Raw genomic sequence first — 24830 nt, forward strand, 5'->3', positions numbered from 1 at the left:
TCTATACAAATAAATAATAATCTGGATTTTATATGTATCAGCTTTGTAGACAGGTCTTTCTGCTTGGCCGGTTGTGATGTGACCTTAGCCAGTTGAAACATTGTGGCTGTGTGTCTTGGCTGTATCAGTACATCTGCAAAGGTGCATTTGATTTGCACAGTAACTGCATTGATGTGGTGTATTCAAGATGCCTTTAATCCTACACTATTATGTATTACGTTGGACCCAATGACTGGATCTGTTGTTGCCTTTGATACTGCATCACAGGAGAGGTCATTTTCCATTACTGAGCCACTTGTAGTGATGTGCTGCTGGCAATGGCTTTGAAGTGGGCACTGCAAGCACCATGTGCTTTACATGACTATTACTGTACATGGCCTACCATTTGTAGCAGTTAACTGCTTCAATGTCAGGTGTAGTGGTTAGACTACTGAGCTTTGAAAAACTATGAACTTTGTGGATGTGCTGATTGATTCGAATGTGGATTCAGTTAAAATGCTTTTGTCTCCATTATATCAATAGAAATTCAACAGCTAGATACTTTATGCTCTGAATATGGACTGCATGGGATCTGATGATATTACTCTGTGTGAATTTCAAGATTAGTTGACACTGGCACGTTAATTCACCCTAAATATCACCATTAGTATATTATTATAAACATACTTTATGTAGCTTGTAAAAAGCAAGCAACAATGTTTATGTTAATTTCTCTTACAGCAGAAACAAATCCTTCCTTGGTTTTGAAGGATCCAGTCACAACAGTCTTTAAGAGTGCAGTCCTGAAACATAACTATTAGTTCTTATTTGAGCCACTAGTTTGTGTTCAGAATTTGATATTGTAGTGTCACATTTGTATTCCATTCTTCACTCAGTCATCTTTTGCTACTTTAGAAAATGTTTGTATTTAATTTTGTCTGAAATTCTGGTATATGCTAATCTGAATGTTTTGTGTATAGTTTACAGATCTATTATAGCTGTATTATAGGGTTGGTTCATTAAATTAAAGATTACAATGTCTAGCCTACATGTGCAGTAAAAATCTATTTATAATACAGGTGACAGTCTGGTTGAAAAAGTTAAAATCTTGAAACCCATCGATTTAGAGCTAGCATGTACAGTTGAAGTCGGACGTTTACATACACCTTAGCCAAGTACATTTAAACTCAATTTTTTCACAATTCCTGACATTTAATCCTAGTAAAAAATCCCTGTTTTAGGTCAGTCAGGATCACCACTTTATTTTAAGAATGTGAAGTGTCGGAATAATAGTAGAGAATTATTTATTTCAGGTTTTATTTCTTTCATCACATTCCCAGTGGGTCAGAAGTTTACATACACTCAATTAGTATTTGGTAGCATTGCCTTTAAATTGTTTCACTTGGGTACAAACATTTGGGGTAGCCTTCCATCAGCTTCCCACAATAAGTTGGGTGAATTTTGGCCCATTCCTCCTGACAGAGCTGGTGTAACTGAGTCAGGTTTGTAGGCGTCCTTGCTCGCACACGCTTTTTCAGTTCTGCCCAGACATTTTCTAAGCCCTTTCTTGAGCTCAGGGCTTTGTGATGGCCACTCCAATACCTTGACTTTGTTGTCCTTAAACCATTTTGCCACAACTTTGGAAGTATGCTTGGGGTCATTGTCCATTTGGAAGACCCATTTGCGACCAAGCTTTAACTTCCTGACTGATGTCTTGAGATGTTGCTTCAATATATCCACAATATTTCCCTTCCTCATGATGCCTTCAATTTTGTGAAGTGCACCAGTCCCCTCCTGCAGAAAAGCACCCCCACAACATGATTCTGCCACCCCGTGCTTCACGTTGGGATGGTGTTCTTTGGCTTGCAAGCCTCCCCCTTATTCCTCCAAACATAACGATGGTCATTATGGCCAAACAGTTGTATTTTTGTTTCATCAGACCAGAAGACATTTCTCCAAAAAGTACGATCTTTGTCCTCATGTGCCGTTGCAAACCGTAGTCTGGCTTTTTTTATGGCAGTTTTGGAGCAGTGGCTTCTTCCTTGCTGAGCGGCCTTTCAGGTTATGTCGATATTGGACTTGTTTTACTGTAGATATAGATACTTTTGTACCTGTTTCCTCCAGCATCTTCCCAAGGTCCTTTGCTGTTGTTCAAGGATTGATTTGCACTTTTCACACCAAAGTACATTAATCTCTAGGAGACAGAACGTGTCTCCTTCCTGAACGGTATGACGGCTGTGTGGTCCCATGGTGTTTATACTTGCGTACTATTGTTTGTACAGATGAACGCGGTACCTTCAGGCATTTGTAAATTGCTCCCAAGGATGAACCAAACTTGTGGAGGTCTACAATTTTCTTTCTGAGGTCTTGGCTGATTTCTTTTGATTTTCCCATGTCAAGCAAAAAGGCACTGAGTTTGAAGGTAGGCTTTGAAATACATCCACAGGTACACCTCCAATTGACTCAAATGATGTCAATTAGCCAATCAGAATCTTCTAAAGCTATGATATAATTTTCTGGAATTTTCCAAGTTGTTTAAAGGCAGTCAATTTAGTGTATGTAAACTTCTGACCCACTGGAATTGTGATACAGTGAATTATAAGTGAAATAATCTGTAAACAATTGTTGGAAAAATTACTTGTGTCATGCACAAAGTAGATGTCCTAACCGACTTGCCAAAACTATAGTTTGTTAACAAGAAATATGTGGAGTGGTTGAAAGACGAGTTTTAATGACTCCAACCTAAGTGTATGTAAACTCCCGACTTCAACTGTACATGGACCGGTAATCCAAATAAACTACCAAACATTACTGGGTATTGGATGGAAGATGGAAGTGAAATTGTTACTATACTTTTGGAGAATGAACAATATCATCTAAACAGAGTATAAGTATGTATTTTTTGTTCCATCAGGTTTAGAGACTGTAAACCAGAAATGTCACTCAACTTGTATGTACATGTATGTACATCTACCATGGTCTATTATAATTGATATTCATAGAGTTTGGGAGAAATGTCCAAATTAGGCATCTATGTTTTACCGTATGCAAATATGCTATGGTAATATTTCACTTCTGCAGGAGTTAAAATGATGCACTTTGCCTATGCTATATTGTATTCCAGAATGGTGGGTTACATGACTACCAGCAATCACCTGTTTGTCAGACTGTATCCCATTGCCAGAGGCCAGAACCCATGATTTTCCAACATCTAATGATGTGGCTAATTGAAATTTGACAGTGAATGTTTCTTAGACTGACAAAACATCTTTATATTTTAGACATATTTTCCTTAGACATGTGCATGTGGAAATTAAGCTATGATTATATCTTCTTTTACAGGTTCAGCATTAATGGAGATACCCTTGGGAATTACTCATGCGTCTTTAGTGGTGTGGACAAGGAGGCGAAAATAGATTTCAATTTGGCAGGTAGTGTGTTGTATGTCATAAGTCGTTGGATATACTGAGACATCTTAGTAAAATATGTTGTTACTTTTTGGATCAACAATTATGTTCATGGACAATACTTTTTTTGCATTTTCACAGAAATAATCCCTGTTTGTATTTGTCCATGTTTCATTCACCATCATACTACCGGTACCTATGAGGTTGTGAAAATAGCAGTGATATCTGAGCAGTGTTTTTGGTTCGGTTGGTGACAGCTTGAGAGGCCTTCTGTTGCCTAACAGGATGTGTGTGTCTGTGGTTTAACAGAAATACAAACATCTTCCTGTTTGACAAGACTTCTTACTCTTGCACTTTTCTAGCCTATCCATCTTCAACTGCACTTATCATTTACACAAATTAGTTTGTGTGCAGCTCCTTATACTTTCGTAAACAGGTCAATTCTCTGCTTTGCTGACAATTAATCCCTTGAAGTCCCCATATGATGCCTGATTATCCAACTCAGATGTAACTTTCTTGTTGCATGTGGATGGTAAATACAAATATAATGATAGATCAGCTTTGTCAGTGTGCCTAAAGAATGGTTGTGCCGTTTTCCCACTGACTAAGCACCACGTAGTGACGAACAGCAGAACATCAGTTTGAAATCATTGGGCTGTGCATTCATTTAATTTCATACACACAGCTGAAATTCAACCCACTGACCTGTATGCAACAGTGTCCATTTAAAAAAAATTGTTTATTCCATTCTACATGAATACATTCTGCCAGATTATAACAGCGATCGATGTACTGTATGTATGCATGCATGCATGTTCAGTTGTGTCCTTTAGTTGATATTTGCCAATATTGAATACAGATGGAAACACTTCAACAGAAACCCTTCCTTCCTCCCACAAACACTAAATTCTCCATGTCAACCTGACCTGTTCAGTAGGAACTGGACCAGGAGCTTGAGGACCCTGTCGTCCAGCCCCACCACAGCCCCATCCTTCACCCCCTCATACAGACGCATGCTGTCTGTCCCCCAGCACACGTTCTTCCTGGGGTTCCCAGCGTCCGTCTCCATGGACAGGCCCAGGGTGTTGAGCTGGTAGCAGAAGAAGGAGAAGTACTGGCCGTCGGTGATCACAGCCTGGGACACAAAAGGCCTGGTCACGTCCTCATGGCTCCAGAAACCTGGTGATGTTTTGTTCAAGATTACAAATGTGCTTTAACAAATGGTGTTAGTCAGAACTATTAAGAATATATTAATTCAAGAGCAGTCAGAGAGAAAACAGTTGAATGGTAAAATGAATTTTTAAAAACGACTGATTATTCTCAGGTAGGTAAGGAGAATAACATCTGATATTCAAGTTATGACTAGACACCTTGATACATGGCCTGTGCTCCTGTCCATGCAAATAGACTGGCAATGCCATTGGCTCTCAGGTAGACCTCGACCTGGTCAGTCAGATTCCGTTTGGCCATTTTGTCCCTGCGGTACCTGTCAGGGACCAGGTGGAACTGGGTGTGGCCGTAACAGCCTGGATCATGAAGTTTGGCTCCTGGGAAAGCAAAGACGAGAAAATAATTATGTTGAAATATACACCCACACAGAATACTTTGACACTACCACCACTAGTGGACGAATTGCAGTTGGTTGATGCACCACCTATGACTATGACAAAGTAAATGGCTGAGGCTGAAACAGACCAGAAACCAGGCAGGCGCAAATACTTTGATCAATATTATTCAATTAACAACCAACACCTTGTGACAATAATTTCACATCCAAAGCCTACTCCAGGGATCATCAACTAGATTCATCTGGGGGACGATTTTTTTCTTGAGTGGATGGTCAGGGTGCCAGAACATAATTAAAAATAAATTTGTAGACAGCAAATTGACCGCAAGAAGCCCAAACAGATATAATATTGGACTAAAACAATTTCAAACCTCACTTACATTTGTATATGATCACATCTCTCCATTATGCGTGGGAATACTTTGGAATAGATTTCCAAAATTAAAATCACTTGGAGTTGATTTGCTGGTGTTTTTACAGTCTTATGTCCAACAATAAAAAAGTAAAAAGCACAAAAACAAATTGCACTGAAAATTTAGTCAGCCAAATAAAAATTTATCCCCCGGGCCACCAGTCCCAACTGGTCTACTCCATTATTACCTGTGAAGATATTGTTCTCATACTGTCTCCTGAACATGGGAAGCAGGTCTGGGGCAAACTTTATCTCTGGGACTTCAGCAGACATCACCACCTCAAGGGGGACAAACTGGAAGAGGGTCAGTGGAGATTCATTTGGAAACTACTTGCACTCAAATGTAGGTAAAAAAAAAAAAACATTTGGCCAAATCCCAGCTTCACATCAATGTTTTATGTATGATAATAGCCAGATGACCACTGAGTTTTGGATCAGTGTTGCTGTGTATGTATCTAGCAGATTTTAACAGGCTAATGTGATGATGCTCCATTAGCCGTTACAGGATAGGTATTGTTTGGCGTAGCACAGAATTTTCCACCAACCTTAACTTGCAGATACTACCTTAGTTCTCAATTCAGCCAAACATTTATCTTCTAAAATGTACATGTCCAGTTGCAGGTGGTTCGATTGAAAAAAATACTCCGTTATTAAAATAAATAAATGTTTGGCGCCAGGAAGTAATCCAACAATATGTACTAAATTTAAACGAGCCACCTGCAACTGGACAAAATTTTTTTAGAAGATACATGTTTGGCCAAATCGATAACAAAGATAGTATTTGCAAATTAAAGTTGGTAGAAAATTCTCTGTGCTTCTCCAAACAGTAACTATCTTGCAACCGCTAATGGAGCATCACATTAGCCTGTTCCAATCTACTAGTGACTGCATGTAGTACCTGTGGAAGTTGTTGAGGTATCCTTAACTGACTGTGTGGCTTATCATCAATCTGGAATCTGATTGGCTCGACGCGGCCACCCCGATGTCCCCTTGGAATGGTCCTCTGCCCTCTCATCCAGTAGAAGCTTACCTGAGGGTCAAGATCTAAACAACAGAAAGTGATGTAAGAGACAGCCAGTCTTTTGCATAGGAGACTGACAGAATCACAACTTCCCCTTACATATAGTGGAGTTAGTGCCACTGATGACTTTTTAATGCTTACATATCATGCCTTGGGCTGAGGGTGGAATCAGGAGGGATTATGAATAAATTAACAAATTAATGGTTTACCTAAACTTGACAGCTGGAGTACAGGGTTGTGTTTGGCCATAGTGTGTGTGAGTCCAGATACCAGGTTTCTCATAAAAGGTGCCACATAATGTTCTTGTTCCCTTTGCAAGAACGGTTGACGTTTCTTCATGTACCAGTTCTCTTGTAAAATTGAATGGCAGACATGGGAACGGATGTCAGCAAATGCAGTTTCGTCAATGGTGGATGACGCATTCTGAGTATCAGACACCGATTCCTCCTTGGTCTCTTCAACAATGAACTTCTCAGGTAAGCCAGGTAGGTATGCAGTCTTTGTGAAGTGCTGATACCATTTATCAGCATTAAGAGCAAAGGTTTGCGGACACAACACATACTTCTTTCGCTGAACTCGTGTGAGGAATGTCAGTTTTTCCTGCACATCGGCGGCACGTATTTTGTCAAGGTGTTCTGCAATCTGACGTCCTTTTGCAGACTTACTTTTAGCGGTCAGCGACGGTACAATGGGAGGGTATACAGGCTCCTGAATTGCTGTTTTTGTATGAACGATCCGGTCGCTTCTAAACACATGTCCATTTTTATGAAGTAATGACTGCAAGGGCAAGCGAGTGCGCGCCGCCATGTTTGTCGCTGATGACGAGGGCGAGGTCTTCTTCTCGTGCGTCTCGTGCAAACTGGTTAAATGCAGACTATCGCCACCACGTGGAGGGTAAAAATAAATACTGCGCGAGCGAAAAATATTTCTGGGCCACTCATTCTCTAGTGTTGTTTTCGGAATGTGTACGCTATTCATGGAATGGTTATTTTAATCGAAAATATTATGTTTACAGCATCTTACACCAATCATGGGAGGCAAACTTTTGAAATTGTAATCGTTTTGAAACACAAGAGAACGTTTAGATTCATGAATACAACTTTTTCATCGGGAGAGGGTTCACACTAGAAACATAGCCATAAAGTCAAAATTGGTTATATCGTAAAAAAAATATGAAAATAAAAATTAGCTTTTTAATTTAAGATTAGGCATACGGTTAGCAGTATGGTTCATGTTATAGTTAAGGTTAGGCTTAGATTTAACATCTGATTTTAAAAATAGAAATTGTAGAAATAGGCGAGGTTTATGACTTTGTGGATGTGTTAACTAATGACGACCCCGGGGCAGAGCAGACATCATATCCGGTAAGATTGCAAATCTCCAAACGGAATTTGCACAGTGCACTCATAGCTATGAATTTTCGCCAACTTTTGCCGACACAATGCTTCAGGAAAAGTGTTTACCATTCACGCATTTTGCGCCCTGCATGCCGAGCAGAGGTAGCTATTCTGAGAATAAACCTAATTGTTTTAATCTTAGTAACGTTAGTTAACACTTTCGTGTTGTTGACTTTCGGAGAACGTCATGGTCATAGGCAGGTGTGGCCTCCAGCTGACACAGTTGCAGTGCCCACTCACCAGGAGATTCGGGCTGTAAGAATGGTTCATGGACGTTTTGCAATTGACGGTGCCGCAGTATCTGCACTGCAGTGTTTGCAATAACATGCCTTCTTCTAAAGATCAATACAGAAGCTAATGCAAAAAAAACCTGCTAATTTGTCAACTTCTGTTTTTGTTTGTCATGTCACAGAGACACTTCTGCATATCAAACACAAAGAATGACGAGGTGCGTCTTGCTGAAGAAGCAAGCAAGAAATATGGATCTCCAGCTCCAACTATCTTTTCCAAAGTGATTGACAAAAGTATACCTGCGGATATCATTTATGAAGATGATAAGGTATACACCGCACACAGACGTATTCACATGCATATGTTTATTTTACTGTACTCCACGTAGACAATATATGATCAATATTCAGCCACAGGGTATAAGGGCATTATATTGATGTTCAATATTTTGGAATGTTATCATGTTTTTCTTTTCCTTTTCTTCAGTGTTTAGCTTTCAGAGATATCAGTCCACAAGCTCCTGTGCATTTCCTGGTTATTCCAAGGGACCCTATCCCAAAAATCAGTGAAGTTAAAGATGATGATGCTGAGGTAACCTACTGATTTGTCTCTACTTTCTCTTTGTCATTTTCTGATTTTGATCACACAAAAGAACCCTATTACGTTGAATTGTGTTTGTACCCCCCCGGTTTCCGCTCAAATTTGTCTCCACTTTTAAAACACTCTTTGCTATTTCATGTAGCTGTTAGGTCACCTCCTAGTGGTTGCAAAAAATGTGGCGAAGAAGGAGGCATTGCACGAAGGTTACAGAGTGGGTAAGTATTAAGATGACCATAATAAGTAGTGTCAAACTACATATGAGCTTCACACATTTCACAGAGACATATTTAGTTGTTATAGAAATGCAGTTACATATTTATCTTCCACAGTGATCAACGATGGGAAGCATGGTGCCCAGTCTGTATACCACCTCCACATCCACGTCCTGGGAGGCAGACAGCTGAACTGGCCTCCAGGTTAACAGATGGACTTCCTGTCTTAGAGGGGTTAGTTTCATGTAAACCTTAAAGAGCAACCAAAAAAACAACTTCTCATTTAGAAAACTCGATATGAGTCGGAAATATTATTCTGTCAAAATTGACTACAATGTGTAAATAAGATAATTGTGTTCATAAAGTCCGTCTCGTCCAAAAATAGTTTTGAAACTTGTGGTCAGGATTGCATCACAATGTATATTAAGGTTGGGTTTGTTTCAATCCTGCCCAAATTCCCACATCTGGCAGCACCCATGAAGTAATCATCAATTAGGAGCTTAATGCCCATGGTCAATTTGGGTTGACTATGGATATCCATATGGGGCTAGTTATGGACAATATGTTAAAATTCCAATAGCTCCAAATGTCAATGAATTAACCTCAAACCAACTATAAATTGTAGAAATTCATATACAAATATTGAAAGCATTTAATGAGAACTTAAAGGTGTGCAACATTAAAATATTGTCATTTACATTGTGTAATTTATTGATGGTCGCTAACTATCCCCGGAGATATGTTATCAAAGTCGAGCCAACTTTGCCACAGTTGCACACCAGCTGGCTTAAGCTAATTGGCTAAATAATTTGGCTAACTCTTCCCACCTGTGAATATACACAAGAGACACCCACATCAAACCACACCCGAAACCAACTCATGTTTGAATTCAGTCATGGCCACTAGCATTTCTTAATGAACCAATATTAAACTGAGGCCAAATCAGGAAGTGCAGTGGCCCTTTAACCTCAGTCACATACAAATATAATGAAGCTCTTGAGTCTGACTATGTGATTTTTTTTTTTTCCCCCCAAAGTTAAATATTTTCATCCTATTTAACTATTGTGTGATATGTTGATTGATGTAATTGTACCGTTTGCCTGTATGTACAAATATGGAATAAACAAAGTTGTGTGACTGATTTAAACAATATTTCTATATTTTGTCAAAATGAAAGCAACTGTTTTGGAGATGTCACAAGCTGGCCCAATTCCATAGGAAATGTCACATACGTTAGATGTTGTTGTTACTATGTGCTCTTTTGATATTGTAGCACCCTTAATATTTCTGGCAGATCTCCAGAAACATTTTGCAGCAATATAACTGAGGCACTAGCGGTTCTGGGGGGGGGGGGGGGGCAACAATTTTGGACCCCCTAAATATGGAGTATGAAATAATTTTTACATAACAAATTTTTGCTCTCGTTCTTTTTTTACACCCGTTATTAGACAGTGGCAACGATGATTATTATGAACATGGTATTTTGCCTGCTAATGCCTGCAATGCAGTGAAGAGAACGATATGACAACAATAACGTCTAATGTAACTGGCCCCAGCTTGCCCCCCCCCCCAGTTGAAATGGTCTAGAACCGCCACTGAACTGAGGGCAGGTGTTGTGTGACTGTTGGTGTGACTAAATGACCTTGGTGCCCAGGATATACTGTAGGTTACTCTGTATCATCTAGAGTGCATGGTTGAACTTTCACCTGCATTTACTAAAACCCCATGTCCATGTTCAGACTATTGCAGTTCTCAAATCGCGCAAACACCCATCAATACATGAACTAAGAATGATACTTTGACCTAAGATACAGAATTTAACCCCCAGAGATACATGTAATAACAGGTCAATAGCAATATCTATTCATCTTAGAACACAACTTGGTTCACATTCATTTGTTAAAAAATGTTCAGTGCAGAGGTTTTTCACAGCACAAAAAGGTATTGTTGCACAATGTTTGTTCCACAGATGAAATATCTGTGTATTCAAGGTATCCTCTTTCCTCATAAACTTTCAGAAGTTATCTTGCTTTATCAATTCATGTTATATCCCAATGATTTAAATCCGATAAGGGCTGAATCGATAACTTGCTTTGGTCCAGTCTAAATGACCAGTGTCTTAACTGAAAGTGGTTGTTTTACTTCATATTCTTTGAATCAGAAATATTTGTCCTCTATGCACAAAAAAAGTTAATGAAATTTGTCTTCACTGTGTTTTACATTCACTTAAAACGGCACAGCAATGTCAACACTGGCTTAACTCAGATCCCTATGCTATAATGTAGTCTGCTACCCCCAACAGCCTCCTTGTCAGTTTCCAGCACATATGGCTGCGGAAGGGAACCTTATTTCAAGTCTATTGGTGGAACGTTAACTAGCCATTTGACCCATAGTAGGTGTGGGGGAAATTACGTAAGAGTGCAGACGGACCTGAGTGGGACGGTACTGTCACCCGTACAAGACCTCCACAGGCTTATCAGCTGCTGTCCTGGGTCCCATGTTGTGCACATCACATCGAGGCCCATCCAAGTTTTCCCTGCACTCTCCTGCCAAGTTGATATCGTATAGCACCTGACTCTGTCTATCCCTGTCTGAACAAGGTCTCAGAACAAGGTAGGATTTCATCTCTGTCTTTTCAATAGAATGGTATTCTGCTGAATATTACTACTCTGGAATTAGTTCATCTCTTTTGTATTGTGTCCTTGGACTCTTTCACAATATGCTTATTTTTTTATGTGCCAGAGCACCACCTCAATCTACATCTCACAGACAGCTCTTGCAACATGTTCCTACAGTCCTTGCTCACATGTCAGAGTGGTGAACAGGGGTCATTTGTCTCTCTGTCTTGGTTTGTGAAATCAATTTGAAACAGTTCTTGCATTATTAACCTTTGTGAATATTTAGTATTAAGACGAATGTGCTAGTCAGTATCTACAGCAAAGCATTGACTGATGCTGGGATGTGTTCAGTTGCGTATAATTGGATGTATTGGTCTAACCATTAAAACCAAGAGTAACTGTGATTTTGACCTTTAGATTGCCCTCTGGTAAAAATAAAGTAGCCTTCACCATTGAATCTCAGTAGCGAAGGCATGTTCAGAGTGAAAAAATGTGACCAGTAGCCTATAATAGCCTCAAGCGTTGGTTGCCTGAGATATACAGTATATACAAGAATGTGTTCAAAGCCAACAAACAAACATGACCTAGCCTACATCTCAGGACATAAATGTAAAACCATGTTTGAACTAAACTGAACCAAGCTGGTTCCTCGTGTTTTATTGTTTGGCCAACAGGCTCGAGCTTCTTCTTTATTGTCTCCTGCTACAAGGTTCCTTGTTAAAACCAAAACTAAACCGTGCTAAACTGGGTCACTCTGAGGCTGTTGCTGTTGGAGAGATAGACACAGACTGTGAGCATTATAAAAATATTTCTAAAATATATTTCAATATTTGAAATGGACATGTAGGAGCATAGCTACCACTGTATATTTTTGTGTCAAGTTGCTACCTTTAATATATCATCTTTTAAGATGTAAGCAAAGAGATTCTATCCAATTGATGTATTATAGTTAATTGTCAGTGATCAGAAATGTTTGCATAATTGTGTGCAAAAGTTTAGTGGCAACTATATTGCCACATAACACATGCAATCGTTTTGCAATTATGATGAACTTTGCCCTAGAGAAATCTTGGCCCGTAGTTATCCGATCTATCTGGTCAGATCTTCTGTCCTTTTCTATTTTAAGTGGTGATAGTTATAGGAATGTCCTCATGAACCAGATTAATATTTCCTATCACTGTTATAAGCTCTATGTCTCAACATTTTAACTGCTTGTTTGGAATTTGAACCGCATCTTTCTCTCCATACATGTTTAAAAACTTCTTGGCAATATTGTATACTCAAGACATGGTCTCGTTATGATCTGAATGTCATAGCTAAACTATAGCGGCTCCGCTTGAAAATTGTCTTCACAATTTCAAGATAAAAACACTAGATGGCATAATTTCACTGAAATTGTTCATCATAGCCTGATTGACTTCATGCCAGAGATAATGACGAGGTATCATGGTCAAGTAACCCAACGTTACAAGTAACCCAACATGTTACTTCATATACACTTCAATACATGCTTTGGGCCTATGCTGTATTTGAAGACATGTAATAACCAAAATATGCACTATGTGTGTGTATGAAGATAACTACTGTACAGAATCTTGACAGATCTATCCAAGATGAGACAAAAACTTTTTTCTCACTATAAATGTATGCCCTTAGCTGTCTCAGACCCTTTTTCAATGTCACTTTCTTGGTCAGCTGTCTTGATGTAACCTACTGTATTTAAGTTAAAGGTTGGAAAAAGCTCTGCAAATTGTTACGCGTTTTTGGCACAAACCCCTTAATTTCGCCATTCTTTATCAATCTAACCAAGCAGTCATTGGCACACTGCCTCTGACACTGTCATGTTGCAATACCCACTCATATAAGGATCCAGGAGGAAACACTTATTTTCTTGAAATTAGTAGAATATCAGGAGCCTTTGCACCACCTAGTTAGAGATTTTATTAATTAGATGATCTAGTGGTTTTTGCATATCTAACGTCGATATTTGACCTCTTTTATTTAAGCAATTACAAGATGTCTGACCAACAGGATTCTGTTGTCACCAATGGGGTTCCTGACGTAGAAACGAGTTCTGAGAGGTATGTGGACCTATCGTAACCTTCTATGTTGAAATACCATTTTATTATGTGTGTGTGCTTCTACACCTGCATTGCTTGCTGTTTGGGGTTTTAGGCTGGGTTTCTGTACAGCACTTTGAGATATCAGCTGATGTAAGAAGGGCTATATAAATAAATTTGATTTGATTTGATTTGATTATTACTGAATATTTACCAAATAATGGTATCGTATTTAATGACTGAGTGTTTGTTAATTTAAAGTATATTTTATTTTCATGTGTTTTATTCTAGTTGTGTGAGTGACATTCCTCTTGGAGAAACCGAACAGTTAGTTCCAGTTGCCAAACTCCAACAGAAGGAAATCTACTCCAGTCCCCTCGTCAACGGAGGAGTAGTAGACCATCCACAACCAAACTCAGAGTCAGAGCCTGATGGAGAAGACGAAGACAGCCAGGAGACAGCTGCTGTAGAACCTGCAGTGATAACCCCATCAAGAATACCTGAAGCACCAGCCAAACTACCCAGATCCCCTGGACAAGAGGGACCTCAAGGGGATCCTCTCTCAGGTAATAGCAGCGTATCATGGTAGGGCTACAAGTTGTTTTTATATATAGGATATTGACTCAACCTAACTGAAGCAGATCAGATGTTTTATCACCTGTCAGAGGCACATGATATATGTTTTGTAATTCATAATACAGCAGCTATAAAGACATTTGTTAAAGAGGTTGACAGAACTGTGCCTGAAAGCATCATCATTTAAGGGTTACAGACACTCATGAACAGTCAGTTATTATTTGATCAATGACAGATTTTTTGCCTGTAATTCTTTTTGTTTTCAGTCAATCAACTTTAACCTTTTCTATTTAATCAGAGCCATGTTCAACACTAAAATATGATTGGTGGGTAGGCAGGGACATTCCATAACTTCCTCGATTGTCTGTGGTAATCTGATACAGGCAGCTTCAAATCCAATTTTTTTTGCTTCACACTGTGACAGCGAAGGAGGGTGGAGTAGAGCTGGACCAGTCTGATTCTCAGACGTAGCCATACCTCCCTGATTTCTGGTCCTACCTGCATTCCACTACATTCTTGTGGGAACAGGGAAGGGGAATACTAATCTCTGAGATTACTCCATAAACAACCAATGATGGCAGGCAACTGCTGCCCCTGCTGTCCCCATACTACAGGTGCCTCGGTGCCTCTGAAGCTGTCGGATGTGTCCCTGGCCACAGCAGAGCAGCTCTGGTGCACCTCCAGGGACCAGGCGGTTAAGCTGAGGATGGCTGAGATGGGGTCGGGATCCGAGGCCCCCATGACTGTCCACCAGATGTTCTTAAAGACGGTGAAGATCTATGGAGACCTGCCCGCGGTGGCGTCCAAGAAAGAGGGGCAGTGGGTCACCCTGACCTGGAGGGAGTACTACCAGCAGTGCAGAGCGGCGGCCAAGAGCTTCCTCAAGGTCTGTATATTGATGTAGTTGTTGGGTGAGTGTATGTGCTCTTTAGTTGCTCTATGGTCTATGCTTGCGTGAGATTTAATAGAAAAGGTTTTCTATGCTTAATGTTATGATGTACTTGTACCTGGATGTGCTCTGAATTTTTCAGTGGCTCGAGGCCTAGGGGTGTTTTTGAACTGCGCCAGTGAATTCTAATAGAATACGAACTATAATGCAGATCGGTTAACATCACTGAATCTTCAAATAGGCTATGGGCTATTTAGAACTCCAGAGACAGGATTATGAATGTTTACACAGCACAAAGAATGTTCTCCCATTGTCATTTCTGTCTCCTTGTAAGAATGGGGCTGGTGAAAACCAACACTTGGGTGTGTTAGATTCAAGCTAAAGTTACTTGTCATGGAGAGCGATAAAGTGGAGTAGTTTACAAAGCATCATATAGGTCAACAGTAAATGAGGCAGTGTGCCACATTCTCATTGATGAAACATTTTTATTTCGGACTCTGTCTCTTCCCCCCTCTACGGTAGTTGGGGCTGGAGCGTTACCATGGCGTCGGTATTCTGGGCTTTAACTCTCCCGAGTGGTTCATCTCAGACATCGGCTGTATCCTGGCTGGGTAATAATAAAAACTATTTTCCATATAGCATGCACTGTCTTACCATGCACTACCCTGCACTATTGTTCATACTGCATTCTGTGAGGCTTAGACAACTTACTCATAGAAGGCTAATTCATCCCACACACGCCAAGGACAGCAATCACAGTCTAAACCACCTCAATAAGAAAGTTGTCTGATCTGACGTGTGTGGTCTGCCAGGGGTTTAGCTGCAGGCATATACACCACCAACTCCCCCGAGGCGTGTCAGTATGTGGCAGACAACTGTGAGGCCAACGTCCTGGTGGTGGAGAACCACAAACAGCTCCTCAAAATCCTCCAGGTGAGACCTCATAACAGGGACTGAACTATAATGTGGTCCTGGTTGTGTCTGCCAAAAGCCATAGAACCTATGCACAGAATTATGCAAATATACATCCATAATTCTGAAGAAAAAAATATTTTTTCAAATTACAATTATCCAATACTGCGCTCTAAATTGTATTTGTAAGTAGATTGAGTGAACATAACCTATTTATATATTTATTGTTTTTGTGCCAAAATGATTCATTATAAATTCCCTACTTTGTTCATACCTTTCAGATTAAGGACCAGCTTCCACACTTGAAAGCTATTGTTCAGTACAAGGATGAACTTCAACAGAAGCTGCCAAACCTGTACACTGTAAGTTTCTATTGAAATGAAGAAAATCTATAAGCAGCATCTTGTCTAGCCAGCCGGGGAAAAAACATTCCTGATTTGCATTACAGATATAGCAATGTTAGTAGCACACAGTGTTTCCTATAATATAGTAGTACATAGTATTTCCTTAAATATTGTATTACACAATATTTCCTGTCACACACTGTAACTGTGAGACTCTTAATCCCTTCACATTACTAAGCAAACTGAGCCAAATCGAGCTGTACCAGGCTGGCTTGGCTACGCATCCACCATAGTTGATGGAACCTTTCTGGAAAGGACAATGTGAAAAGAAAATATCCAAGCCAACATAATACGGTTGGGATTGGCCCTATATTGTGAATCAGGTGTTACTGACTCAACCTCTGTCCTCCTACAGTGGGCTGAGTTTATGAAGCTGAGTGAGGAGGTGTCTGATGAACGGCTGGATGCTGTGGTGGACAGTCAGAGGGCTAACCAGTGTTGTACGCTCATCTACACCTCTGGAACCACAGGCAACCCCAAAGGGGTCATGCTAAGTCATGACAATGTGAGTATTGACAATGACATGATGATGTACATTGCATTCGGAAAATATTCAGACCCCTTGACATTTTCCACATTTTGTTACGTTACAGCCTTATTCTAAAATTGATCAAATATTTATTTTCCCTCATCAATCTACACATAATACCTCAATGACAAAGCGAAACAGGTTTTTAGAAATTTTTGCAAATGTATTAAAAAATATAAACTGATAGCACATTTACATAAGTATTCAGACCCTTTGCTATGAGACTCGAAATTGAACTCAGGTACATCCTGTTTCCATTGATCATCCTTGAGATGTTTCTACAACTTGATTGGAGTCCACCTGTGGTAAATTCAATTGATTGGACAGGATTTGGAAAGGCACACACCTGTCTCTATATGGTCCCACAGTTGACAGTACGTCAGAGCAAAAACCAAGCTATGAGGTCAAAGGAATTGTCTATAGAGCTCCAAGTCAGGATTGTGTTGAGGCACAGATCTTGGAAGGGTACCAAAACATTTCTGCAGCATTGAAGGTCCCCAAGAACACGGTGGCCTCCATTCTTAAATGGAAGAAGTTAGGAACCACCAGACTCTTCCTAGAGATGGCCACTGGCCAAACTGAGCCATCGGCGGAGAGGGGCCTTGGTCAGGGAGGTAAGCAAGAACCCGATGGTTGCGCTGACAGAGCTCCAGAGTTCCTCTGTGGAGATGGGAGAACCTTCCAGAAGGACAACCATCTCTGCAGCACTCCATCAATCAGGCCTTTATGGTAGAGTGGCCAGATGGAAGCATGGTGGTGGCAGCATCGTGCTGTGGGGATGTTTTTCAGCGGCAGGGACTTGGAGACTAGTCAGGATCGAGGGAAAGATGAACGAAGCAAAGTACAGAGAGATCCTTGATGAAAACCTGGTCCAGAGCGCTCAGGACCTCAGACTGGGATGAATGTTCATCTTCCAACAGGACAAAAACCCTAAGCACACAGCCAAGACAACGCAGGAGTGGCTTCGGTACAAGTGGGGCTCCCGAGTGGCGAAGCGGTCTAAGGCACTGCATCTCAGTGCTAGAGGTGTCACTACCGACCCTGGTTCGATTCGGGATAGGCTGTCATTGTAAATAAGAATTTGTTCTTAAGTGACTTGCCTAGTTAAATAAAGGTTAAATAAAAAGTCTCTGAATGTCCTTGGGTGACCCAGCCAGAGCCTGGACTTGAACCCGATCGAACATCTCTGGAGAGACCTGAAAATAGCTGTGCAGCAACGCTCCCCAGCCTCCTAACAGAACATGAAAGGATCTGCAGAGAAGAATGGGAGAAACTCCTCAAATACAGGTTTGACAAGCTTGTAGCATCATACCCAAGAAGACTTGAGGCTGTAATCGCTGCCAAAGGTGTTTCAACAAAGTACAAAGGGTCTGAATAATTATGTAAATGTTATATTTCTGTTTTTTATTTTTAATACATTTTCAAACATAAAAAAAAAAACTGCACTCGATTCAGTATGTGAAAGTGTCACAATTTTGTCCATGTATTGTTCACGGCAAGTAAAGGACAAACAAAACATCTAGCTTATAGTTTTCCTCTGTGGTAAAGGAGGTTGGAATAATATTAGTTGAAAGTCTCATCTGACTCTCTCCTCAGATCACCTGGACTTCAAATGCGGCCGGAGCCATGACAGGTCTGCAACATGGTGTGGAGTGCGTGGTGAGCTACCTGCCCCTGAGCCATGTAGCTGCCCAGGTCAACGACATGTGGATCTGCATGAGATTTGCAGGGGCAACATATTTCGCAGACCCAGACGCCCTGAAGGTCAGAATCCCTGAGTGTTGTACTACAGATAATGATGCTGTGCATTGCTTTCCTTTCAAAATGCTGTTTACGGAGGCAAGAATTGATTGAGGTTTGGTGGTTTGGTTTTGACTGGGTTGAGGAGGGTAGGCCTGGGGTAACTTTATATGACTTGATAACTGCTAACTTTCTGATTTCCTAGGGCTCTTTGGGGACTACTCTGAAAGAGGTGCGCCCCACAAGTTTCCTGGGAGTTCCCCGTGTGTGGGAGAAGATGCAGGAGAAGATGAAAGCCATCGGTGCCAAGTCCTCTGGTATGAAGAAAAGAGTGGCTGACTGGGCCAAATCCATCGGATTGCAAGCCAGCTACAGTGCCATGAATGGGTAAGGATTTATGTCAGGTTCTTGTTGTTCATTAAACCCACACTTCAGAAAGAATGTGTATTTTCAGTGCATCAAATTATTTTTTATTTGTTTCACCCATTGATATGATCTTATCAATAACATTAGAAAAAAACATGCATCCTCACTCAAGCCCAAATAATATTTTTTACATCTTAAACTAGATTAAATTCCAGCCATAATATTTTCCACAATGTGTGGTATTCCTCCGTGTTTGCTGTGGATAACAGTGAGAACCTGGTGCCCTGGGGCTTCATGCTGGCAAACAACCTGGTGTTTAAGAAAGTTCGCTGGGCCTTGGGTCTGGACCGCTGCAGGAACTGCTTAACGGGGGCCGCACCCATCACTAAGGAGACTCTGGAGTACTTCATGAGCCTTAGCCTCCCCCTGTATGAGCTGTATGGGATGAGTGAAAGCACTGGCCCTCACACCATCTCCTGGGAGAATAACTTCAAGATCATGAGGTCAGCAACTGGAAAACTAGGATGTGAACTGCCATTTGTAATGACAGTTACATTAATTAATTTGTAGTTGACAAAGCTATCATTGCATAATAGCAAATAATGAATTGATACTGATAAGCCATCAGATATGAAGTGACATCTAATAATCCTTCTTGCTTTTCGGTCTCACCATATGAAGAATTGATATCATGATGTTGTCCTCAGCTGTGGAAAGGTGGTGGTTGGCTGCCAGACCAAGTTGGACAAGCCAGACGAGGATGGGAATGGTGAGATCTGTTTCTGGGGGCGTCATGTGTTCATGGGCTACCTGAATGAGCCAGAGAAGACTGAGGAGGCCCTGGACCAGGAGGGCTGGCTGCACTCTGGAGACCTGGGCAAGCACGACAAGGACAACTTCCTATTCATCACAGGGAGGATAAAGGGTATAGTACTTATTTATAGTTTATTTTGTAGATGTATATACAGTAGCCATTATACAACATGGCTACCAGTGCTGGGTGTCAATGGGAGTAGGATGCAGTTGCTCCTAGACACTGATCGAAGTAAAGTTTTGTGTACCTTCTCTTGATACTAAGTCTGTGCCTTAGGTTAACTCCCCCATAAGAAAAAAAACTATAGTATACTATGCTCTACATACTGTAGTATTACTATATTTATATAGTAATATATACTACACTTGAGTGTTTTTGTGGAAGTCCTTTGGGTGGTGGACCATTCTTGATAGTAGAACACCTATATTCACTATACTATACTATAGTATAGTATTAACTGTAGTGTTTTTGTATAATGTAGTAAAGTTTACTATAGTATGAATACTGTATTGTATATGATATCTATAGTAATTACAGTAATGTTTTTTGCAGATAATACTGTAGTATTTACTATAGTGTTTTTTGTTTCAATATCTTTGACATAGAAGTGCGGACATGACTGTAGTAAACTATAGTATTCACTGCATAGTATACTGAAGTAAAGTTTACTATAGAATAAATACTGTAGTATCACTATAGTAAAAACTATTATATATACTATAGCAATTACTGTAGTGGTTTTGCAGATAATACTGTAGTATTTCATGTTTTTTGTTTAATTTTCTTTGACAAAGACGTGGGGGCTTTCTCCTTGAGCAAATTTTCCATAACCTGTTTGTAGGTAGGTAAATAGTACTGGAGTCTGAACGGATAATTCAGAGCCTCTGCTCTTTTCTATAACCTGTAGGGAAATCAATATATGGTCTATACTTTGCATGTAGGTGTGTCATTCATGGGTGGCACAAATAGGAATATGGGGGATGGGAATGGGTTGAGTATATGCAAATGAAATACTGTAGTATTACTATAGTTAAAAAATCTTACTGTGGTATTTACCACAGTGTTTTTTTTGTGGAGAATACCATAGTATTTAATATACACTGAGTGTACAAAACATTAGGAACACCTTCCCAATATTGAGCACCCCCTTTTGCCCTCAAAACAGCCTGAATTCGTCTAGGGCATGGACTCTACAAGGTGTCGTTCCATAGGAAGGCTGGCACATGTTGACTCCAATGCTTCTCACAGTTGTGCCAAGTTGGCTGGATGTCCTTTGGGTGGTGGACCATTCTTGATAGTAGAACACTGTGTAGACCTATGATCCAAATATCCTCTTGAAAGAAATCTCTTGTCCTGCAGAGCTGATCATAACAGCAGGAGGAGAGAACATCCCACCTGTACCCATTGAGGATGCAGTGAAAGCAGAGATCGCCATCATCAGCAACGCCATGTTGCTTGGAGACAAGCTGAAATTCCTCTCCATGATGCTCACGCTCAAAGTAAGCGCTCCAACGTTAGATGTGTCCTGTATTGCCAACTCTTATGGTCATTGGCTTGCTTTAGAATTCTCGCTTTTGAATTATTAAGCAATTAGAATATAATTATACAGCACGAACATTTCTGGAACCAGGCTATTTGATGTTTGCTCTGTTCAGCAAATACTACAAATCCTGGATCGCTCCTAACCTTTGACCCCACTCTCCCTCCGTAGTGTGTAGTCGACGATATTGGCGAGCCGACAGACGAGCTGACCCCAGAGGCTGTGGCGTTCTGCCATCAGCGTGGCATCACGGCAACCAAGGCCTCTGAGATCATAGCCAGTAAGGAACCAGCTATTTACAAGGCCATCCAGGAGGGCATAGAGCGTGTCAATGCTAAGGCCGCCTCCAATGCCCAGAGGGTCCAGAAGTGGGTCATTTTGGACAGAGATTTCTCTATATCTGGGGGAGAACTGGGTGAGTCAGTCAGTGTGAGAAATCAGTTGCTGGTTTTTATTGGTTGGTTCTGTCTGTTTGAGCATGTGACAGAAGAGAGCAGTGAATAGTCTTGGATTGCATTTTCTTCCTCATTTTAGTGAGTTGATTTTGTGTGCTTCTTGTTCATTGTGGGATTAAAATCAATATAGTTTAAACTAAACCTAGATAACTAAACCAAAGCTAGTCTGTGAGGTTGTAGATAATGAGCTTTTTCATAATTTGACACACTTTTACAAAGAACTCTTAGAGAGAAAGAAGTAAGTGTTTTGCCAGTGATGTTTATCATGGACAGTATCTGACGAGGCAGTCTTGTGACTGGTTTATACCAAACAACATTCCTGTAGATACCATTGCATAATCTGTCTTCCAAGCTGTTAAGTAGGTCACATGTTGTGATTGAAGAAGCACGGGAAAGAGAGTACAGTCTTTTTGAGAGCACAGTAAGTCTGATTGAATATCCATTGTTTTGTCTATCTTCTCTCCAGGACCTACCATGAAGCTAAAGAGGGGGGTTGTTGTCAAAATGTTCCAGGAGAAAATCAACAAGATTTATGGAATGGCACAAGAATAACAGAGGAACTCAACACGGACTAAAGAACACTTGAGGACTGTAGTTATTGGGCTATTAAATGCATCTGTAGACATTTGAATGTGTCTCGTTTTCCAGTAACTAGAGAATTATCCCATTGGTATCTGCTCCATATCAATATTTAAGCTGTTTTAATGTACATAAGATTTCACAGCATTGATATTTGCACTTTTTTGTAAATAAACCTTATAATCATCATCGCCAAATCTAGTGTCCACAACTGTAAAAGCAGTTTGTGCTTCTTGCAAGCTACACTGCAAAAATGAACTATTATTGCAACCATGGCAACAGTTTCAGTCATATCACTATCATAGGCTTTTTAGTTTATTATTTGTTAAATATATGAACATGTTTGCAAAAACCACTCTCAAAATGTGTCAGGAGAATCTAAGGAGATACCAAGGAGAATCAAAATGTAGCAATGCTATACTGTACCCACTTCAAGTAAAGGAGAATGCCTCAAAACAAAATCATTGTATCATTAATGTAATGTTTGTCAAGTGATTCCATCATTATTTGGATGGTATAATGTATTATTTTCATTTTATTTTAGCCAAATATTTTCCATGTACATTATAATCAATATTAAAATGTTTATTTTTATGTGTTAAATGAACATGATCAATAAAAGCAAAAAGCAAACAAACTGTTCTGGACCCCCCAGAAAAACATCACGTTGGTAGTATCTCACATGCACCTTACTTGTTGTCCATGGTAGTGTCTTTGTTGTTTAATTTGAATAGCAATTATGAATTTCCTCATCAGAGGACGGTGCCTGTGATGTGACAGCTACTGTATGACGTCATAGAAACCATTTGACAAGAGGTTCTGCTGAGATAGCTCATGCTGAACTAGATATGTACTGTATGTTCTTATAGATTTCCTACGAATGTCTGCTACTTGTCTTTTACAGGTGACCCCTTAATTATTGAAACCTCCATCCTGAGTAAATTAGGCAAGAGCCTATTAGGTTGATGGGGAACTCCCTGGACAGTGGTCTTATAATGCTATGTATTACAAACTGGGATACATACCCCACCATGAGAGGTGTTGTGGAAAAGTGATGTATTACAGTGACACTGAGCACCAGTGTGGTTGGTCCTCCTGAAGTACTGTATCTAAACCTACTGATGTCACCAAACTACAGAAACCCACTGTAAAGTTTGTAATTATGGTAACTGAAGCCATAAGTGTGGAGGTTCCACACGTGTCCTTTAAATTCTTATAATACTAGAATTACCATTGAATTATCCCTAGTTTTGCTACCATGCTGTGTTGTTGTCTTAGGTCTCTCTTTATGTAGTGTTGTGGTGTCTCTCTTGTTGTGATGTGTGTTTCGTCCTACATTTTAATTGTTCATCCCAGCCCCCTTCTCAAGCAGGAGGCCTTTCGTCTTTTGGTAGGCCGTCATTGTAAATAAGAATTTGTTCTTAACTGACTTGCCTAGTTAAATAAAGGTTCAAAAAAATACAATTTCAACTGGCCTCATGCCCCTTTATAATTTCCCTTCAAAGATATAACAGGATTGACTAGGTGAGTCCTATACAGTTGGTTTCTGGCATACTGTTTGCACATATCCAATCCTTTCAGATTTTCACAGAAGTGTGAAGGACTGTCAGTAGTGTGGGTGACAGACAGTAGTGGTCAGTTGTGATTGGGAAGAATGTCATCTCAGAGCCTTCCAGGTCATTAGCTTCGTCAACCAGACTGACTGCTGCTCTCATGTTTGGTCTCAGCGCAGTGTCCTAGTTTACAAGGCTTCAAGGCTACTGCAGGACAAAGAGAATTTCAACAGACAAATTGGTCAATCAACGACAGGTCAAAGTCATTTCACAATTTATTAGTGGGGAAAGGTTGCTGATGGCTGCATGCTGATTGCACAAAGTTAAATTCCATAGGGTCTTACAGCAAGATAGGCAACTGACTTTTCTCTGTGGTTGAATATAAGCCAAATCTCCCCAAAAATGTATGATTGTATGTAATGGGTCAATCAAATGATCCTTCGACAGAACAGTGAGCTCCTTACTGACCGATATTCACACCTGCACCAGTAACCTTTGGTCAATTACACACCTACACACAGAATGCTGACCTACCTGGGCAAACATTTGTTAATTATGTTCAAAATGTGTATTACAGTATTCAATTAATCAATAATATCTGACTAGCGTTAATGATGAACAACTACAAAATGGAAAATGTGCTATTTTACACCATATCAAGTGAGTCCAAAAAGTTGTACCCTCACAGTAATGATGACAGTTAATGATACGGTAATGCCCCCATGTGGTAACAATTTATGACAATACCTTCATAGTGCAGATTTACCATGAACATACAGCGCATTCGGAAAGGATTCCGACCCGACAGCTTTATTCTAAAATTGATAAAATACATTTTTCCCCTCATCAATCTACACAGAATCCCCTTGACAAAGCAAAAACAGTTTTTTAGAAATTTTAGCTAAATTATTCAATATAAAAAACATACCTTATTTATATAAGTATTTAGACCCTTTGCTATGAGACTCG

The 24830-nt window shown here is 40.1% G+C and overlaps 3 protein-coding genes across 4 annotated transcripts; 2 read left to right on the top strand and 1 right to left on the bottom strand.

Annotated features, from left to right (window-relative positions):
- Positions 1-4039: 4039 nt before the first annotated feature.
- mrps30 (mitochondrial ribosomal protein S30) lies at positions 4040-7230 on the bottom strand. The gene is made up of 5 exons (XM_029717536.1): positions 6596-7230; positions 6264-6409; positions 5554-5659; positions 4757-4933; positions 4040-4565 (listed from the first exon to the last, which is right to left on the bottom strand). The coding sequence occupies exons 1-5, from the start codon at positions 7191-7193 to the stop codon at positions 4303-4305; spliced, it is 1290 nt and encodes a 429-aa protein (XP_029573396.1). The 5' UTR covers positions 7194-7230; the 3' UTR covers positions 4040-4302.
- Positions 7231-7731: 501 nt separating this feature from the next.
- On the top strand, positions 7732-9976 carry hint2 (histidine triad nucleotide binding protein 2). The gene is made up of 5 exons (XM_029717537.1): positions 7732-7885; positions 8196-8342; positions 8501-8605; positions 8757-8829; positions 8944-9976. The coding sequence occupies exons 1-5, from the start codon at positions 7799-7801 to the stop codon at positions 9033-9035; spliced, it is 504 nt and encodes a 167-aa protein (XP_029573397.1). The 5' UTR covers positions 7732-7798; the 3' UTR covers positions 9036-9976.
- A 1255-nt stretch (positions 9977-11231) lies between these two features.
- Positions 11232-22973, top strand: LOC115164760 (long-chain-fatty-acid--CoA ligase ACSBG2). 2 transcript variants are annotated; one of them, XM_029717534.1, is made up of 15 exons: positions 11232-11439; positions 13451-13525; positions 13796-14070; positions 14662-14966; positions 15492-15580; positions 15782-15902; positions 16163-16243; positions 16641-16790; positions 18411-18578; positions 18760-18941; positions 19190-19423; positions 19628-19845; positions 21094-21233; positions 21446-21689; positions 22196-22973. In XM_029717534.1, exons 2-15 carry the CDS (start codon positions 13461-13463, stop codon positions 22279-22281), a joined length of 2358 nt encoding a protein of 785 aa, XP_029573394.1. In that variant the 5' UTR covers positions 11232-11439; positions 13451-13460; the 3' UTR covers positions 22282-22973. The 2 variants fall into 2 exon arrangements, with proteins under 2 accessions (XP_029573394.1, XP_029573395.1); XM_029717535.1 differs by having other exon boundaries at positions 14695-14966.
- Positions 22974-24830: the final 1857 nt, after the last annotated feature.

The sequence above is a fragment of the Salmo trutta genome, chromosome 27 (genome assembly GCF_901001165.1).
Source record: "Salmo trutta chromosome 27, fSalTru1.1, whole genome shotgun sequence".
NCBI lineage: Eukaryota > Metazoa > Chordata > Actinopteri > Salmoniformes > Salmonidae > Salmo > Salmo trutta.

What these genes read in the sequence shown, in the direction of transcription:
- mrps30 (XM_029717536.1), bottom strand. Translation starts at nt 7,193, where the DNA reads ATGGCGGCGCGCACTCGCTTGCCCTTGCAGTCATTACTTCATAAAAAT. An exon ending in TGAGAACAATATCTTCACAG is followed by an intron (nt 4,934 to 5,553) that starts GTAATAATGGAG and finishes TTGCTTTCCCAG; the next exon opens with GAGCCAAACTTCATGATCCA. An exon ending in AGCACAGGCCATGTATCAAG is followed by an intron (nt 4,566 to 4,756) that starts GTGTCTAGTCAT and finishes AAACATCACCAG; the next exon opens with GTTTCTGGAGCCATGAGGAC.
- hint2 (XM_029717537.1), top strand. Translation starts at nt 7,799, where the DNA reads ATGAATTTTCGCCAACTTTTGCCGACACAATGCTTCAGGAAAAGTGTT. An exon ending in TCATTTATGAAGATGATAAG is followed by an intron (nt 8,343 to 8,500) that starts GTATACACCGCA and finishes CCTTTTCTTCAG; the next exon opens with TGTTTAGCTTTCAGAGATAT. An exon ending in TTAAAGATGATGATGCTGAG is followed by an intron (nt 8,606 to 8,756) that starts GTAACCTACTGA and finishes TATTTCATGTAG; the next exon opens with CTGTTAGGTCACCTCCTAGT.
- LOC115164760 (XM_029717534.1), top strand. Translation starts at nt 13,461, where the DNA reads ATGTCTGACCAACAGGATTCTGTTGTCACCAATGGGGTTCCTGACGTA. An exon ending in ATCGGCTGTATCCTGGCTGG is followed by an intron (nt 15,581 to 15,781) that starts GTAATAATAAAA and finishes GTGGTCTGCCAG; the next exon opens with GGGTTTAGCTGCAGGCATAT. An exon ending in CATCACAGGGAGGATAAAGG is followed by an intron (nt 19,846 to 21,093) that starts GTATAGTACTTA and finishes CTTGTCCTGCAG; the next exon opens with AGCTGATCATAACAGCAGGA.